Here is a 16,977-nt window from a genome sequence, read left to right as displayed (position 1 = left end):
AATTCTTTCAACAAAGTATTTAAGTAGAAGATTCCTAAAACACTTTTGCAAGATATATTGGAATTTTATTAAATCCTATCATTTTTAAATAAAGTTTAATCGGCGCGATTAATTATCAACTATCATTAATATTATTTTGAAAACTGGATAAGGAAAAGGATAAATATACTACAGAGAAATCTTTTTTTTTAAATACTATCATAGGCAGAGAAATATTTGATAATTAAGAATCTTATCAGTGCTACTCGAATTAAACTCGACCAATTTAAATTCAATTTTTCTTTCAAAACGTAAATGCAAATTAAATGCTTAACATTGTAGATAGTAGATACATCTACCACTTATGTCCACTACTCAGTTGGACGAAGAAGGTCGGGAAGGGATAAAGCTATATATATTGAGGGTGACTTGAACAATACTTGAGTTCGTCCAGATCATTCAGAAGGAGTTTTAAGATAACAAAGCAATTTTTTAGCAGATTAGTATAATTTTTAAAATAAGAGTATAATTTATTCATATTTTTGTCTAGGTTGGTGTAAAAAAATTTCCATCTCAGCAAAATTTATTTTCGCTGATAAATAAAATATCTTATCCTGTAAACTTTCGCTGTGATCAAGAATGCAACCGTTGATCACTGTTCCTTTTTTATGCCTGTTTATAGGTAAGTTAATTGAAGCATATTTCATAGATGGTGTTATTCCAACGATTAATTTTATCATTTATCATAACGAGATCAACTCTTATATTGAGATCTTTTTTAAAATTTACTTAACATTCTTCTACTTCTGATTGATACGCGTACCTTGGGCAGCTGCATAACATCACGAAGTTCATCGTATCTCACTGTCGATCCGATTGGAATACCAATCGAAAAGACAGAAAAAGACGGGTGTGGAAACGTAAATGCGGCAGAACATAAAATTTTATCGTCTCCTTCACATTTTCTTTGTCACGAGATTATAATTTTGTCAGGATCGTTGAAAGCTTTGAAATCATTTGATCTTTTGCTCTACGTTCTCTTTATTCTTAGGGTTCGATTATACAGTTTCTCTAGAATCCGAGACGGAGGATGATAATTGCGAAATGATGATGAAAAGAATTGATTCTGATGACAAAGCAGCTGTTACCGATAATACACCATCTAGACTGCATTCGACGTGGATATCCCACGAGTAAATATTTCTATAATACTTTTTGCCCTTTCGGAATCAATGGGATAATACATACCATTACGATAACTTTTAAAATGGTTACGCATATTATAATACTTTGTATACTTTAATTTATCATATACGTTTTGTGCATTTTTATATCTTTAAATTCCTCATAAACACATTAACACCCATAGTCTAATTGTAATTTCTTTAACATTATTGAGATCTGTCAGAACGTAGCATCTTATTGCAAATGGGACTGCATATCTCATTTAAAAAATTAAATTAAATTTAATTATTTGGAGTTTGAGCGTTTTATCGTTCATATTATTATATTCATTATTTCACAAAAAATTCATCCAGAAAGGGATAAACTTGGCTGCATCTTGAATTTATTACGAATGTTTTCGACATCAAAATCGACATTATTGTTTCTTCAGGTGTGAAATACGAGCTGGTCCAAAATATATCATAAGGAAGTATAATTTTTTTAAGAACGACTCGTTTCTTCTATTACAATATCATTACGACGAAGAGTCATGCAGCATCGCAACGTATACTGTCGTAGCACGCGGTTCCGTTAAGATTTTATCCCCATCTATCGCAATTCCTGGTGCTACGGAAACTAGCGTACAATTGGATTCGGTTTACTTGATACCACTTAATAGACAGGTAGGTAGATGAAGTGTTCTTTCGATGTTGCAGGATGCAAGATCAAGCGACACAGAGTTTTTATACTTTTAAATTAAATTATCAGGTTGCTCATAAATTTGGACGTATCATGAACGCAAGTTGCGGCGGCACCGAAACAAAGTGGCGTCCTTATCTAGCGCAACTCATTTACGAACGATCCATGAATTTTTCATCACCCACAGACTTAAATATGTACGATTTGAATTATAATTCTCTTCAAAGTCGTCTATTACGGCCGAAAAAACAGCATACGACGAATTGTTTGGAATCGTTCGAAATCGATTTCTCGGAATTAAATGTACTCCGAGTTGAAATAAAAAGACCTAATATCGTTACGAAGAGCGAAGCGATCGGTAAAAGTAAGATGCGTGAAAGGATCGAACTATTACTTGGTGGAGTTGCTCGAAATGCCCGTTCTCAGAAAACACAACAAAAGCCGAAACGTTTGCAATCTACATCCTTGCTACGCGCCGATACGGCAAGTATGCTTTATCGATAGACAAGGAATGGCATAAAGCAGTTCTCTTGTGTTCTTAGCTTCCATTCCTTTAATTGAATTTATAAAAATATGAATTTTACACAGATATCCGCAGTTTACTTATCGATAACGCAATTTATCTAATAACTTTAATCGGAATGTTTTTAACATCGCAGGCTACTGACTGTCCGATTTGTGGAAGTGTATATCGCGCAACGGAGTACAGTCCACCTTTATTTCATCAAGCACCACCACTTCCAGCAGTGATCGGCGGTCTTTGGTTAAGTGTTAGATGTGAAAGCATCGATGGAGGATTTTGGTCTAAGAGATTCTTTCGGATTTATTCCGATAATAGCAGGTGGTTCGCGCGTTGGAATTATTATGGTGATTCCGCATGTTCCAATTCGTTGTATTCGATTAACGCGGCAGGAACTTATGTTCAACGTGCTGTTCGACAAAGACGAGATGTTAAAAACTCAAACGTAAAGACACTCAATACGGAAGATTTGGAAAGAATTCAGAAAAATCTAAAGTTGAACGTTTATCGTCATTTATTTCAAGATACAGAAGAATTGAACATATTGGAATCAAAACGAAGGCAAAAGATGAAGATTCAGAAACAGGAATCCACCGTTGATGCTTTTCAGATCCAGAAAGATAACACCTTACCTTCTGGAACGACTGAATTAGAATTACGAATTCTCGAAAGTTTATTAATACCTCTTAGCAATATGGTATCGACCAGTTGCGAAGGAACTACGAAAGAACTTAAACGTATAAGAAACGAAGCGGGTATATGGTCAAAAAATTGCATGTTCCGAACGGGTTTCGAAGCTCCTGCAACTTTGAAATTTAAAGCAAGAATTGGTCTCGATTGGAGAGGGGATTACACTCTGCTTTTAGCATCATGGAAGGATGATCTTTGGGAAGCTCCTCTTCGTCAGTGTTCCGAACTACCTTCGCGAAATCATTTTCGAGAATCCAGGCCCTTGCCTCTTTTTCGAAAAGGAAATAGGTACAACCGATTCAGCCGATACACGAGGAACTGGTTTCTTTCTTCATTTGCTATGTGTCTTTCAACAAGTTCCTTGCTCATACACTCCACAGTTTTACTTCTTTTATATCGATTACATTTCGTTTACTGATGATAAAATTCAAATTATTTTCTTCCAAAGATCTTTAATCATAAGAATAGAAAACGGAACAGGGTATATTTTGTAATTAAGAAAAAGATCGTGTATAAGTAATATGTAGACGAATGATGAAACGAGTAATGGCAATATATCGTATACCTTTATGCTTTAAATTTTGAAAGAATTTTGAAACATTTGATATTGATAGTCGATAGTCTCGATCGATGATAGACTCTTCAAACTATAATGTTTTACAACTACGTAAATACACATGTATCAATATATGGTAAACAAAAGAAAAGAAAAAAGCGCAGATGCGAAGTAACTGTTATAGTTATAAGAAAATAATTCGCGCCACATTGTCCTTTTAAATATATTTTATTTAATTATTAAAAAGAAAAATTATTTTTCTGCTTTCTTCAATTTTGCAAACGCATGTGTTTTCATCACCTTTATGACAATCTTCTGTTCTTCAATGAGGAAAGCACGAACGATTCTACAAACAAAGGTCCAGAAGAATAACGAATAGTTCAGATAGTTATCTCACGTAAATAAAGGAAATCGAATTATACCTTTCTTTGACGCATTTGTGACAAAGAACGCCACCATATACACGTTTGACAGTCTTTTTTCGTCTGCACATTCGTGACCTTTCCATAGGTCTGGCTGGTTGAATACCCCTCAATTTGTCTTTGCATTGACCGCATCTTGGTATCTTCTTGGGTTTCTTAAGATATTGATATACTAATTTTCCTCCAGGAGTACGCACACTGTAAATTTATAATACTGTCACTATTTCTCAGACGCAATTTGACAGTGAAACACTATCTATCTCGTTGCGTAGTGAAATATTTTGTTTTTAATGAACCGATTAAAGTAGCGTATAATTAAAGGAAAATGTTATTTTATATTCGATGAAAACACTATTATGCGACTTTAAATAGGGCACATGTGAATTTCACGTGTAAAAGTAAACCAAAACATAACCTCAAATGATCAATTGTTTATATTCTTCGAAGTTCTATAGGAAATTTTTAACAACGTAAATATAATACAATAACGTGTCTAATGCAATAATACACTAGTTATATTTTAAAGAAACCAGATACTTACACGCGTCTCCTGTTACTCTTTGTATTGTATGACAATCGACGTCGGTAGGTTAGTCGCTGTACCATTTTGCTTCTGAAATATATATTCGTTTCTTAGCAGAAAGGTTCGTTCATATGATAATAAATTATATCGTTAAAGAGCATCGATTTCAGAGCAATTGCAAAAACAACTTCGTTTTCAAGGATTAATCTAGATATTACGGGTGTTAAAGTAAAATATAAAATTCGAACGAACCTTTAGTAGATCCAAGCGGAAAAGGAAACGACAATATCGGGCAATTTTATTGTACGCAAGCGTAATCTCGAAACAGCACTGCCCTCTAGCGCTAAATAAGTAGAAATATTTCGCCATAAACGAAAAGCATACCAGAGAAATATTAGATCAAGGGATTCTTTTTTAATGTATTCAAATCTAGTATGCACGGTGCAAAGGGCGAAACACATTGAGAATGTTTTTACACAAAGCAGGTTTTAACAGACCTTCGTGTAAAATTAAAATCAGAACAAAATAATTAAACAGATATGCGAGTACCAAATTTAGGTGATAATATTTAACACGAAGGCATTAGGCTAGATAAATCTTAAGTTAGAGAGTAGAGTCATAAGGAGGGACAGAAATTTACACAGAAATTACTCTCTTTAAACGTTCCCGTTCGACTGCTAAAGTTAAGCAATGTCGAACACTTGGTTGGCTTCTTTTTATTTATTTTATTATATATTACATATTACACATTTTTATTATATATCACGCATTTTGAAATAAATATTAAGTACCAGTTACAAGATTAAAATTATCATTGTAATTTAGAACGAAAAAGGTGGAACCAACTGCTACTGTTGTCTTTGTCGCGCGCGCACTATCGTGCTCCTTGTCTAACACAACTCTTCCGCTCCACCGCACAACTATTTGAGAATATTCCACGTCTACACTTCCGGCGTCTACGCTTTATTCTACTTCCAGGACTGCAACAATTTTTCCCAAAAAAAGAATAATTATCCAAAATTCGATGAAATAGAAGCAGACGTCTGTCTGTCCTTGTCCCACAGTAACGCGGTCCTTGCTTACGACTAGGATCGTCATCTATCGGACCCGGTTGGAACTGCGAGAAAGTAACAAGAGCATACAATGTGCGAGGAGGTGTCTTACCTTCTGTTAGACAAGGAGCGCACCACCGCGCGATAAGTACAGACGTACGTCTCCAAATCTGTCAAACGATCCTTAATTATTCGACGACTTCAAAAGTACACGAATATTTCTCGGATAGATAGTAATTAACGAACATTAGCCGGATTAGAGGGAGATGTCTGTCCATGTCGCGCAATATCGCACTCCTTGTCTACGGACAAACCACGTGCTGCCATCTGTGTGACGAAGCTGGAACACGAAGTTGGAGTGTGCCGGGATAGATGGCAATCCTAGTTTGTTCGCGGACAAGAACTTGTCTTTCACACGGCATTAGTTTGTCCTTGTCGCACAGTAGTGCTCTCCTTGTCTAACAAGAGGCGAGATACCTCTTCGCACGTTCTATGTTCCTGTTACTTTTTCGCGATTCGAACCGAGTTCGATAGATGGCAGCATATCAAGTAAGTGGTCGTAGACGAGGAACGCGATATTGCGCGACAGGGACAGCTACATGTTCCCTTCTTACACCAAAGATCCATCGAACTGGACGATTAATCGCTCCTTTTTTTACAGTAATTTCGTACAGCTTTAGAATCGACCGATGAAGAATGGAATTCTATGCATTTTTGTACCTTTGAGCTTCTTACGGTTGCGTAAAAGATTCCATAGTCTTAATTTTTAACGATCGCCGAGTTAAGGAAAGGAAATCGGACAATGTAAACGAATGGAACTCGTTCGGTTCCAATGGGTCGGGTAAGAATGACTGGTGGTTGTTTTACATCGTATAAGGTATATTATTTATTATATCTTATTTACATTCAACATCGTCTTGACAACACCATAGGAAAAATGTTTTTAGACACGTTCCAAAATTTGTCGACATTAACTCTCTTATTGCATCTGTCGCGCTTTGTCGCTTCTTTCGTTTTATACAATGAATCGAGGACACACGATGGTGATTCGCTGAACCAATTTATCGTAAAAACTCAGTTCGATGAGTATACATAAATTATGATGCGTGTACATGATAGTAGATGAGCTATTTATAATATATACGGGACGGTACCTGTGTGCTTTGTCTTCTCGCGAATTTAATATATGTTTTCTTCTTTCTTTATTTTATCTTTTTTTTTTTTTTTGTTTGCTTTTCGTTTCCGAAGCAGGTACTTTGACAAAGTTCGCTGTTAAACAGACTGTTAAAAAGGCAAAAGAAAAAAGAAAAAAAAGTTGGGAAACGAATCGAAAAGAGAATCGAACGATGTGCACGTAGATCGCTTAAAAAACGCTTAACTAATCGATAACATAACTGCTTAGAGACTCGACGATCGTATCCATGATGCTGTATCTCGCTTTTTTTTTCTTTTATCCTTTCGTCTCTTTTCATACGGCGGTCAGAGTTTTTCGAAAACAGCGAAGTAAGGAAAATAATGATCTGTTTTTCTTCTCTTATCTTTCTTTCGTCCCCTTTCGTACGATTCTAGTAAGGTAAATAGATAACCTACCACGGTTAGAACGTCCTTTCTTTTTTTTTTTTTTTTAATTTAGTCTGATCTCTAAACAATAAATAAGGCTTTCTTTGTTTTTAATAAATAGTAGTACAGAAGCGTTAATCGAGTAAAAGTATTTAAGTAAAGGAGCGTCCGAGGAGGATGTGTTCAACGATTTCTCATTCGTTTGCTCGTCGCTGCGTTTCCTCGTTAGAAAGAGTAACGATTACTTAAAAGAAAAAGAAAAAAAAAAAAAAAAAAAAAAAAAAAGAAAAAGTATCGATACAATCGTAACTAAAAATAAAGGAAAGAAGGCGAATATAAAGGAAAACGATAGGAGAGGAAACGCAATTGAAGCGTCGTTCGCGTGAATCGAAGTAAATTTTGATTCGGATTACGCAATTATTTTTCCTATCGCTTTTCCTTCTCTCGACGTTTTCGCACCTTGAATTCTCGTCTCTTACAAAATAAGAAGCGCCCTGCGTATTAGAATCGGAGAGTGGAAAATACAGGGAATCAAAGTACGCAAATGACGTGGTTCTCGGAGAAGTAGAAGTAGAAGTAGAAGTAGAAGTAGAAGTAGAAATAGAAGGAGAAGAAGAAGAAGAAGAGGAAATGCGATCGAAAAGACTCGAGAAACAGAGACAGGCTGTAGGCAGGTTCGAACGCGAAAGACTCAAGTGAAATGGAAAAGGTCTCTAATAAGATATCTTTTACGCTCTAACTAATTATCTTCTGCTCGTTTCGTGCCTACGATCGTGTAATATCGACAGAGATCTATGAAATCTAAATATTAATTCACTGAAACTATCGACATTCTCAAAACTTCAGGTCGCACTCGCAGGTTCGTCGCTAGACACAAATAGTTACAGCTGAAAGTTTTTAAAATCTTCTTTCTCTCTTTTTTTCTCCTCTGGCGGAGTCCCGGCCGAAATTTCCCTCTCGTTCGATCGGTTTTTCCACGCTGCGACGTCGTATCGTCGCGCGCCGTTTCTCCTCCGTCTCGATTCGATTGGGACTCCACCCGACTTTGTCCTCAAAGTCTCACGCTTTACCTTTTGCTTCTCGTTTAACTTTTAATACGAACATTTAGGAAGATAGCGCTATCGATAATTAATATTTTCTGAAATTTGTTAACATTCTCTATATAAAAATCTGCATTTGCGTGTATTCGCTTATTGCTTCTTAATCGTCGCCATTCTCAGTAGCATCTCGTTCTCTTTCTCTCCTAAATGGAGGGTGCGCGTTCGCCACGCGACCTTTCGCCCTTCAACGCGAAACGACGCGGACCGAACCGGACCCTCCAGCATCTCCCTTCGCATTTTTCCAGTTCCAAACGGAACGACCTCGCGTAACGATCTCCTAACGGAGAGGCGCGACGCGCACCGATGGATCCAGCCGAACCAACGAATCGAGTTATTCCGCGTTCTTTCGCGCGCCAGCAATTTCGTCCATCGTGGCGTCCATCGGCTCCCTTTTCCCAACTATATATCTCTAGCGTAATTCGTTAAATTAAGAATACAAATTTCCCGTGGCTCGGCCGACTTGGTCGCGCGAGCGTTCGCCGGTTTCAACGGGCGTCTGCCAGATCGTCGTCCGTCTGGCGAGGCAAGCAGTCTTTACGATCAGCGAACGTGCATCCAACAAGACACAGACCACCATCCATCGTCGCTATTATTTATCGGATGTTATCGCTACGCGCGCACGCTGCGGCACGGACGTTGCGTCTGCGATGCGAAACAATTGGAAACCGCTCGTACAAAGGTAAATCCGCGTGTCCGTTTTCGCGTCGGCGTCGTCGCGAAAACTTTTCCGCGTCGACCTCGCGCCCAACATCTTTCGCTCGTCGTTGCTTCGAAAAATTTACCCGCCACGCTCCTTCTCGCGCTTTCATCGTCCTTTTTTAAATCTTTCTTTTAAACTGCTTGATATGTTCACGGTGTCGAGGGACGCGTCTCGCGGTTTCTTTCCTTTCGGCTACTCGTTGCACGCTTCCACGATCGTTCCCAACAAATCTGTCCCGCATTACGCACCGTATAATCTATTTCTCTTTTAATAATATATTTAATAATATAGGGACCATTTTTCCTCGCAATCGACGATTACGCGCGATAGCGTGCGCCATTTCTTTCCCCTTTCGCGCAAAACATTTTCCCTCGTTCACGCACTCTCTCTCTCTCTCTCTCTCTCTCTCACACACACACATACTTTCACTCTCTCTCTCTCTCTCTCTCTCTCTCTGGCTCTCGCTGTTTTCGCGTTATTGGCACATGTTCCTGCTTCGTTACTCGTTCCCTCTTCCCTTTGATCGACAGGTACCTATACAAATCGCGTATAAACGATATACTTATGATATAGGTAACGCGAAGGCAAGAATCCTCCTTTCTTCGAGCTTCGTCGTCGCGTTATTTAACATCTAGAGCAATTTCCGGCAATTTCGCTTTCAGTCTAGCGCGATTACCCGTCGCTCGTTCGATCGTTTCGCAAAAGCGGAGCGGAATGGCAACGCTTTTCGTATTCGTATATCTACATGCGTCGCGCGAGCCGCGCGTAACACGCGCCCTGCGTTTGTACATCGATCGAGCTTCGTCGATAAGAGCTAGAAAATATTCGCTGCACGGGGGGGACGTAAAACGCGGCGCCAGACTCGCAGCGAGGACGCGTTACCCTGCTCGATTTCTCTCCCTCCTGTAAATGGCTACCTTACAAACGTATCGTTAGACCTGTGGAATCTTCGTTTCGGTTTCGTACGACCGATCGTTGCTCGAAAACTTTCGCACGGAGGAACGAAACGAGGGGCAAGCCGCGGGGCTCGTTGATACTTTATTAGGCCGTCTATTGGTTCGCGCGATTGGTCCGTACCGTAGAGACATTCGACGGCACGCATCGTGCGAGTCGTTGCAGGACCTGTTCACCGTTCGATTCGCGCCGCGTACGTTAGGAACTCACTGTGAAACGAGACAGCGACTTTTCGTTGACAGCGAAGAGAGCGTTTGGACCGAGAAACCGAGAAAGTCTGTGGCAAGACGAATCTTGCGCGTACGCGTGAGCAACGATTCGGCGCGCTGGGCAGTCTCGACGGTGAGCAGGTTGGAAAAGTTCGGCTTCCGGGTAGGATCGACGTGGTCGGCTCGTCGCGCGACGTTCTCTAAATTTCATACGGCAGTGATCGTGCAGTGGCAGTTCGGTTGTTTTCGACGCGACGCCACGATCCACGGTGTTGGACAGCGCGCGAGAAAAATTGTCTAACGAGAGAAAGACGAAAGTCGATGGCGGACTCGTTCGCGGAGTCGCGATACACGTTTGTCGCGCGTTGATCCCGTCGCGATAGTCTCGTAAAAAATGCGTCGTACGTGGTTCGTCCGTCGAAGAAGATTCGCGCTAGTTTCGTTAGGCTAGGTTCGACGAGTCGCCGTCGCAGCGGCGTCGAACTTCGTCGTCTTCCATCCGACGTGGGAGGCGGCAACTCGAACGGATCTCCGGTGCTTTTTCACCGTTGGAATGTCTGCGATACGCGGTTCCTCGCCGATTCTGCCAAACTGGCGACGGAGCTCGGCTCTTCCGGCGTCTTTTCGCGCTTCTCCCGTCGCTCGTGGCCTCGCGTTCGCGAACGAACGTTCCTTCTCTTCGAAGGAAAACGTCTATCGCCCTGACTAGGATGACGATGCTCCGGACCGTCGTGCCTTCGTACGATTCCGTTCAGAGGGTGATCGACGCGAAAGCTTCTCGAACGAACGATGCGTTTCGTCGATGGAACGTGCAATCGAATCCTGCGTCGGTCGCAACGTCAACGCGATTAAACGAGAAAACCTTGCGAAGTGGCCGACATCTGTGCTCTGAGCGCTGTCACGCTGTTCATTATCTTCTTCTGGTGTCCGACCAACGTCACCCCGAGCGCCGTCAGCTCTTGCACGGTAACGCGCGCGGCCGCCTCCAAGGTAGTCACTCCGGATCTTTCGAAACTCTCCGCGTACCGTGACATCTTGATGGAAGCCAGCCACTCGCTGACCGAGGTCAGCTGCGTCAAGTCCACCGCGTCCGGCGCCAGTGGATTGGTGCCCCTGTCGAAAATTTCCTGTTACACTCGAATCCTTCGTTTTTCCGGGATATTAATAAAGGAATCCAGGGGAACACTATGAGCAACCAAAGACCTGAAATTCGTTCGAGCTTCTACAGGTCGTTGATCGGATTCTAAGGACAGAGCGGAAAGACGCAAGCGCTTTGATCTCCGATCGAGTCTCAGGGAAATTAGAAGACAAACCGATTTCCGGTGGATCGGCGTTCTCATTCTGAAACGATCGGTTTCGATCGGAGAAGATCAGATCGGTTTTAAGCGACCGAACCAGAGAAACGCTTTCGTCTTTTCACCTTCGAACTGTAAAGAGCAATTTCAAGTCCATTTCGGATTCTATTATCGAAATATTTCTAGTAAGGAAGGATGGTGGTGGTGGTGGTGGTGGTGGTGGTGGTGGTCAGCCGTTTCGATGATCGCCAATTACATGGGTCGTCGAAACAGCTACGCTCGTACTCAGCCCTAGATCTGTTCACACAAACGGGATCTATGTTATATCGAGTATATGTACACTAATATCCATCGGTTAGCAACAAGATACATGGACGTTTTGATTCTCGTGCTCGCAGAAAGTCGTTCTCGCCGATGACGGAAAAATCGACTTTCTCGTAGAAGATCCACGTTCGCGATACGCGATTTATCGGACGTACGTAAGAGACATTCTGCGAGCAGAGTTGAGAAAAGAATTGGCAGTCGATAGGTGGTTGGTTAGGGTGAAAGAGCGTGATTCGGAATCGAGTTTCGGGGGTTCGCTACTCGTTTCTAGGAGAAGTTGTTCCATTGGTGTCATTTACCACGATAGATCTTTTACGGGCGGATTTACGGGTAGATACGGTATAAAACGGATGTTAAAAGGGCCGGTAAAATATCTTTATGTACACTTTGACCGAGGCTCGATAAGTTTTCACGACCGTGCCTGAGAGCTTCGCTCGATTCGCGCGTCGACCGGCTTACGATGCACGCGACCAGCCCGCCAACCAAGCTCTTGCTCGCACGCCGGAAAAAGTCGATCAAATATCGCGGTTACACAGGCGAGATCGTGAAAATTCGAACCTTCGTGGAACCGTTGCTAGCGATCGGTGATCGATGGTGACACGATGGTGAGAGTCGCTAATGACGGGTGTTATTACGTCGATGATATACACAAAGTTGAGAGATCAGCTGGACGTATTACGTAGACGTGAATGGATAATGGTGCGTATGAAGCAAGCAGTGCGATACGAACTAATAGGATACAAGCAGAGCAAATGCTGTCTACGTGGCAGCAATACTCATGGTGATTCGAACGAAGCGAACGGAGCAAAAAGGCAACGAATCGAATCCGTTGCACGCGCCTACACGCGTACGTGTAAGTCGCTTATCGTTGCAAGCCATGTCGACCAACTCCATAAATTTAAATCCATGGAAGAACGATAATTATCGGTACGTTCCTTTTTAAAATACACCGTGCAGTTTACAAGTATTTCTGCTATCTCATTCGGATAAGTAAATTTATCGACGTAAGATTTCTTCTTTGAAAACGTTCCATGCTAATTATGCGACTCGTTTGCGTAAACGCGAAATCGATAACTTCGTAAAAGGCCGAGTCGATGAATTTGTTTTCCGAGAGACTCGCACGGTAGGTGGTACTACGTCGTACGAATACTCGTCGATCGTGAAACATCTCGCCGAATAACTATTCTTTTTCTTGCCTTGTTGCTCCTCCTTCCCTTCGTACTTTCTTTACTTCTTTTTTTTTTCTTTTTGGGTCGACTGAAAGCTGTTCTTGATTTTTTACCTTTTCCTCAAATGCACGTTGGAGGATGTCGACGAGGCGGGTGGGGGTGGGGGTGGAGCACCCCTTTCCCTGATTCTGACAATTGTTAGCATTTGTTAGTGCGATCGAGGTCACACACTTTGGCGTGTGTTTGCTTGTACGTGTGTTTGGTTTGCCTGTGTGTGTTTATGTGTATCGCGTACGTTTTCTCGTCTCATCTCTGCCCTGATTTCTCTCCAGTGTACCGCTGTATAGTGTGTTTGCGCAAGTGTGCGATCGTGTGCTCGCGCCAAGCTCGTTTATCGCGATTGTCAGCGTAAACTCTAAGGTAATTAGCGCGCATCGATTCGATTTCCGCGGGCGTAACGCGTCTAAGCTGATTGTCCATTTTGATTCTCGTCTCGATAAAGAAAAATCGTTCGCGAATCCGCGAAACTTCGAAGCAGCGAAATCTTAACCACCCTCTTCGTTCGTCGTCCCGTTCTATCTTGCTTCCGTTCCATTTTTCCTGTAATGGTGTGTCGCGACGCGTTCCGCTATGATCGACCTTTCCTCCAGATTTTTCGCTATAACGTAGACGCGACGCGCGTATCCTCGCAAGAATCGATCGTCCCGGCGTGAAAACAACCTGGGATATCGCGTACAATTTCTCGGTACGGTTTTCCTTGACTTTTCTCGACTTTCAAGTAGAAAAATACTATTCTAATCTGGTCGAATGGTAGCTCGCGTGATTAAATGCTAATAAGTCTTTGCAGTTTCCTCTTTTTGTTGCGGTAAAAGTCGTGACGTTAATAAATACTATATCGATATATATATATATATATATATATATATATATATATATATCCGCTTCTTTACGATATATGTATATGTTTACGTATACTCCTGTGAGATATATATATATATATATATATATATATATATATACACACATTACGTATATCAAGAATTAGAAAAACATCTGAAAGACTATGACAACGCGTCTCGCGGTTAAAATCCTCTTTGCCCGTCCCTAAGCTTTCCCAGCTTAAACTCATTCTACGTATATTGCTATTCGTTGCTTCGATTCGTCCTCTATAAATTCTCGTTATATCTCTACCAAAAAAACTGCGGGGTACATATATATGTATGTATATATGTATATACTCTGATAAAATTTCCCATTTAAATCACTCTAACTAGAACCATAAATATTCTTTATGCGATCTCTACGTGGCAGCTAAGATGGATAAAATTCATCGCGCCTGGCGGTCGCTCCAACATCACATCGATAAAAAACACTTTTCTCTTTATAAATAAGTATACGTATCGTAGATTGCTTTGCTGACGATAATGAGTCTCGTATAATTCGAAAACCGTGAAAATCTTTCCTCTACGACGACTAATTCGCTACCGTTTTTTTTTTTTTACCTACGTCTAAATACGCTCGCAACACAATTGACAACCTAAATGTTTCCTTTACGAGAGAGCGATTCCCTACGGTAGAGAGAAACGCGCGAAAATCATCCTATCCGCGATTATTCCGCTTAAGGAGAGAAGCGTCCCCGTGCATCGTTCAACGTTCAGCAAAAACTGCGCGAGCGTTTCTTCGACGAACGTCGACGGACGAAAAAAGCCAATCCGTTGGACCCGGTTGTCGTTCGACTAGCTGGGACGCGTACAAGTTCGATCGTTGTTTGCACGGAAAGAAACAAGCAGGTCTTGCTCCGACTCTTCGGCAACTTTTTCATTGTACGAATTTCGCTTCAGCTTTCGACGAAACGACGATCGCGGAGCTCTGACCCCCCCAAACGGAGACGCTGCGAGGAAAAAAAAGAACTGTAGACGTAAAGACTTTGTCGTTGATCGTTGTTAACCCTCTGACAGGTTGACAGAATGGACGAAGAATTCGCATTCTTGCGTTTCCGGTACGTTCTGTCAATTCTCTATAATAGAAAAGTATATCGATAAACGCCGAAATTTAACACTTTCGTGTTCAAAGCCTCAAAGGCGTTGATATAAATTTCTAATTGATACCAATTTTTCATCGGATATTACAGCGTACGAATATCGCAACGTCGCTTTGCTACACCGTTAAGGGGTTAGAGATTATCAACAACGTTCCAGTTCAAATGCATCTGGCAACGCTTTCGACGCGAACATCGTCGATCGAAGATGTATGGAAATTTAGCAACGAGGCTTCTGATTTCTAGACGTTCACTCGTGAAACCGAAGAAGAGGCAGCACGAAGCACTTGTCTCTCTCTTAAGGAGAAAAAAATATGATCGATTCTGGTCGATTAACCGAAGTGTGTGAATGGGACCCAATTGGGATAAGTAAGCGGTGGCTGTTGTGGCAATGCGTGTGTCGCTGCGTGTGTGTGATAGTGTAAGCTACGGCCGGCTCCTGGTGGCATTACTGGAACGGCAATCGTCGACTGGGCTTGATGGGCCTGATGGCCGACTACGTCTACGAACGGACCCGTTGTCGCGGCTGGAATCGCAGCGGTCGCTGCCGCGGCCTGTGCGGCAGCCGCGTGGCTTGTGACATAGTACGGATTGTGTGCAGGTGGCCTCACGCTGTTGTTGTAGTTGTTGAGTTGTAGTTGGTGGTAGATGGTAGTTGTCGCAGTTGCGTTGGGTTGCAGTTCGTAGTCGGGTACCAAAGACACCACAAAACCAAAACCACAAAGAATTAGCCCAGAAAAAAAGGAACGTCGTCGGCAAGAGAAACTGAAATTTTTTTGGATCGAAGGGCACAGGGATGGAAACGACAGAGATTGATCCATCGATGTCGAAACGAATATGCGTAGTCCTTTCCTTCGGGTAAAGCGTCCTATCTAGAATTTTTTTATTTTTCAAGATGCGTTGAAACATTTCCAACCGTTCCAACCGTTTTCTACCTTTGAAGCAAAGTTACACGACATGGATATGAAAGCGATAAAACTTCAGGACATCTCGACCAAACGGGAGAGGAGAACAGGATTTCGTCGACCAGTCGATGGATCCAAAGTTCAAACGAGGAAAGGCGACGCAAAGACTTGTTCTATTTCGTTGGAAACTTTCCTCCGGATGTTTAACGACGAAATAGTGGAATTAACGATAATCGAATCGTCTCGAGATACGACGAATCAATGAACGATCGAAATGCTTTTCTTCTTTCTTCGATCGAGAGAAAAATTTGACAATTTTTTCGCGATGTCCGCTGTTCTTAAAAACCACAAACACTTTCCTCGTATTCTTCATTAACGATCGTGTGCAACGATAAAGCGGTGCTGGCAAGACGTCCGACTCTCGAGTATCGTTTGATCTCGCCTTTGTTCGCCTTTTTTGTGTTTCGCGGTGGAAATAAGTGGAGGTAAGAGGACGAGGGTTTAAAGGCTCCAGGATTACAGAAACGATAAGCGCTAAAGCGATAAAAGCTCTCTGAAAGCCACCGCAGTACGATGCGCACTTTTCGCCGTTCTCTTGAAACGCGAACGAAAAATTATTCCGCGAAAATGATCGCGCGGAGACTTTCGTCCATAAATTAATTTTCCTCCCGACAAGTAATACGAAACAGAAACGGAAGGTAGGTAGTAGATCTTTTTGCACGTTCCAAAGGAAATTAAGCCGTTTTAATTAAGAGCAGAATTACGTGCGCAAAAGCCGCTTGTTATATGTTGTATATGGTCGCAAACTTTTTCGAACGACATTTTTCTCGCGCGTCGGACATTCAGCTTAACGAGATTACTAGCCGAGATTCATCGAAAATATGTGCTGTAAACAAGAAAAATCCAACAGAAATTTTTGTTTTCCGCGCGTTCTATTTTCTCGCGCTTCGTTGCTCGCGAAATCCTTTCTCGGTGTTTCTCTCTCTTTCAATTTGGCGTCGTTGAATTTCAAAGAGAACGAGATGCGAGGAAGCGGAGGCGCTGTACAAAATCAATTTTGACGACTTTGAGCTACGGGAAATGTACAAAAAAAAATATTAAAAAAAAAAAAGAAAAGA

At 41.7% G+C, this 16,977-nt stretch overlaps 3 protein-coding genes across 15 annotated transcripts in view; 1 reads left to right on the top strand and 2 right to left on the bottom strand.

The window, feature by feature from the left end:
• Window positions 1-49: 49 nt before the first annotated feature.
• LOC126873553 (protein APCDD1-like) lies at window positions 50-3,865 on the top strand. The gene is made up of 5 exons (XM_050634571.1): window positions 50-661; window positions 1,031-1,172; window positions 1,595-1,826; window positions 1,912-2,325; window positions 2,502-3,865. Exons 1-5 carry the CDS (start codon window positions 619-621, stop codon window positions 3,468-3,470), a joined length of 1,800 nt encoding a protein of 599 aa, XP_050490528.1. The 5' UTR covers window positions 50-618; the 3' UTR covers window positions 3,471-3,865.
• Window positions 3,818-4,896, bottom strand: LOC126873578 (60S ribosomal protein L34-like). The gene is made up of 4 exons (XM_050634623.1): window positions 4,806-4,896; window positions 4,572-4,643; window positions 4,031-4,228; window positions 3,818-3,954 (listed from the first exon to the last, which is right to left on the bottom strand). Exons 2-4 carry the CDS (start codon window positions 4,634-4,636, stop codon window positions 3,861-3,863), a joined length of 357 nt encoding a protein of 118 aa, XP_050490580.1. The 5' UTR covers window positions 4,637-4,643; window positions 4,806-4,896; the 3' UTR covers window positions 3,818-3,860.
• Window positions 4,897-9,709: 4,813 nt separating this feature from the next.
• Window positions 9,710-16,977, bottom strand: part of LOC126873546 (ephrin type-B receptor 1-B) — a 91,654-nt gene continuing 84,386 nt past the window's right edge. For 8 of the 13 annotated variants that reach the window (XM_050634543.1, XM_050634542.1, XM_050634539.1 and 5 more), the window contains 2 exons: window positions 13,030-13,104; window positions 9,710-11,241 (listed from right to left, as the gene is read on the bottom strand). In XM_050634543.1, the coding sequence (XP_050490500.1) occupies window positions 10,977-11,241; window positions 13,030-13,104 (340 nt within the window). In that variant the 3' untranslated portion in view covers window positions 9,710-10,976. Of the gene's footprint in view, window positions 11,242-13,029; window positions 15,567-16,977 lie in introns of those variants that run through there. The other 5 variants (XM_050634547.1, XM_050634549.1, XM_050634548.1 and 2 more) reach the window with 3 other exon arrangements.

This window comes from Bombus huntii, chromosome 14, assembly GCF_024542735.1.
Source record: "Bombus huntii isolate Logan2020A chromosome 14, iyBomHunt1.1, whole genome shotgun sequence".
In the NCBI taxonomy this organism is placed as follows: Eukaryota; Metazoa; Arthropoda; class Insecta; order Hymenoptera; family Apidae; genus Bombus; species Bombus huntii.
The sequence above is the reverse complement of the archived record's forward strand: the minus strand, read 5'-3'. Positions and strand labels throughout refer to the sequence as shown.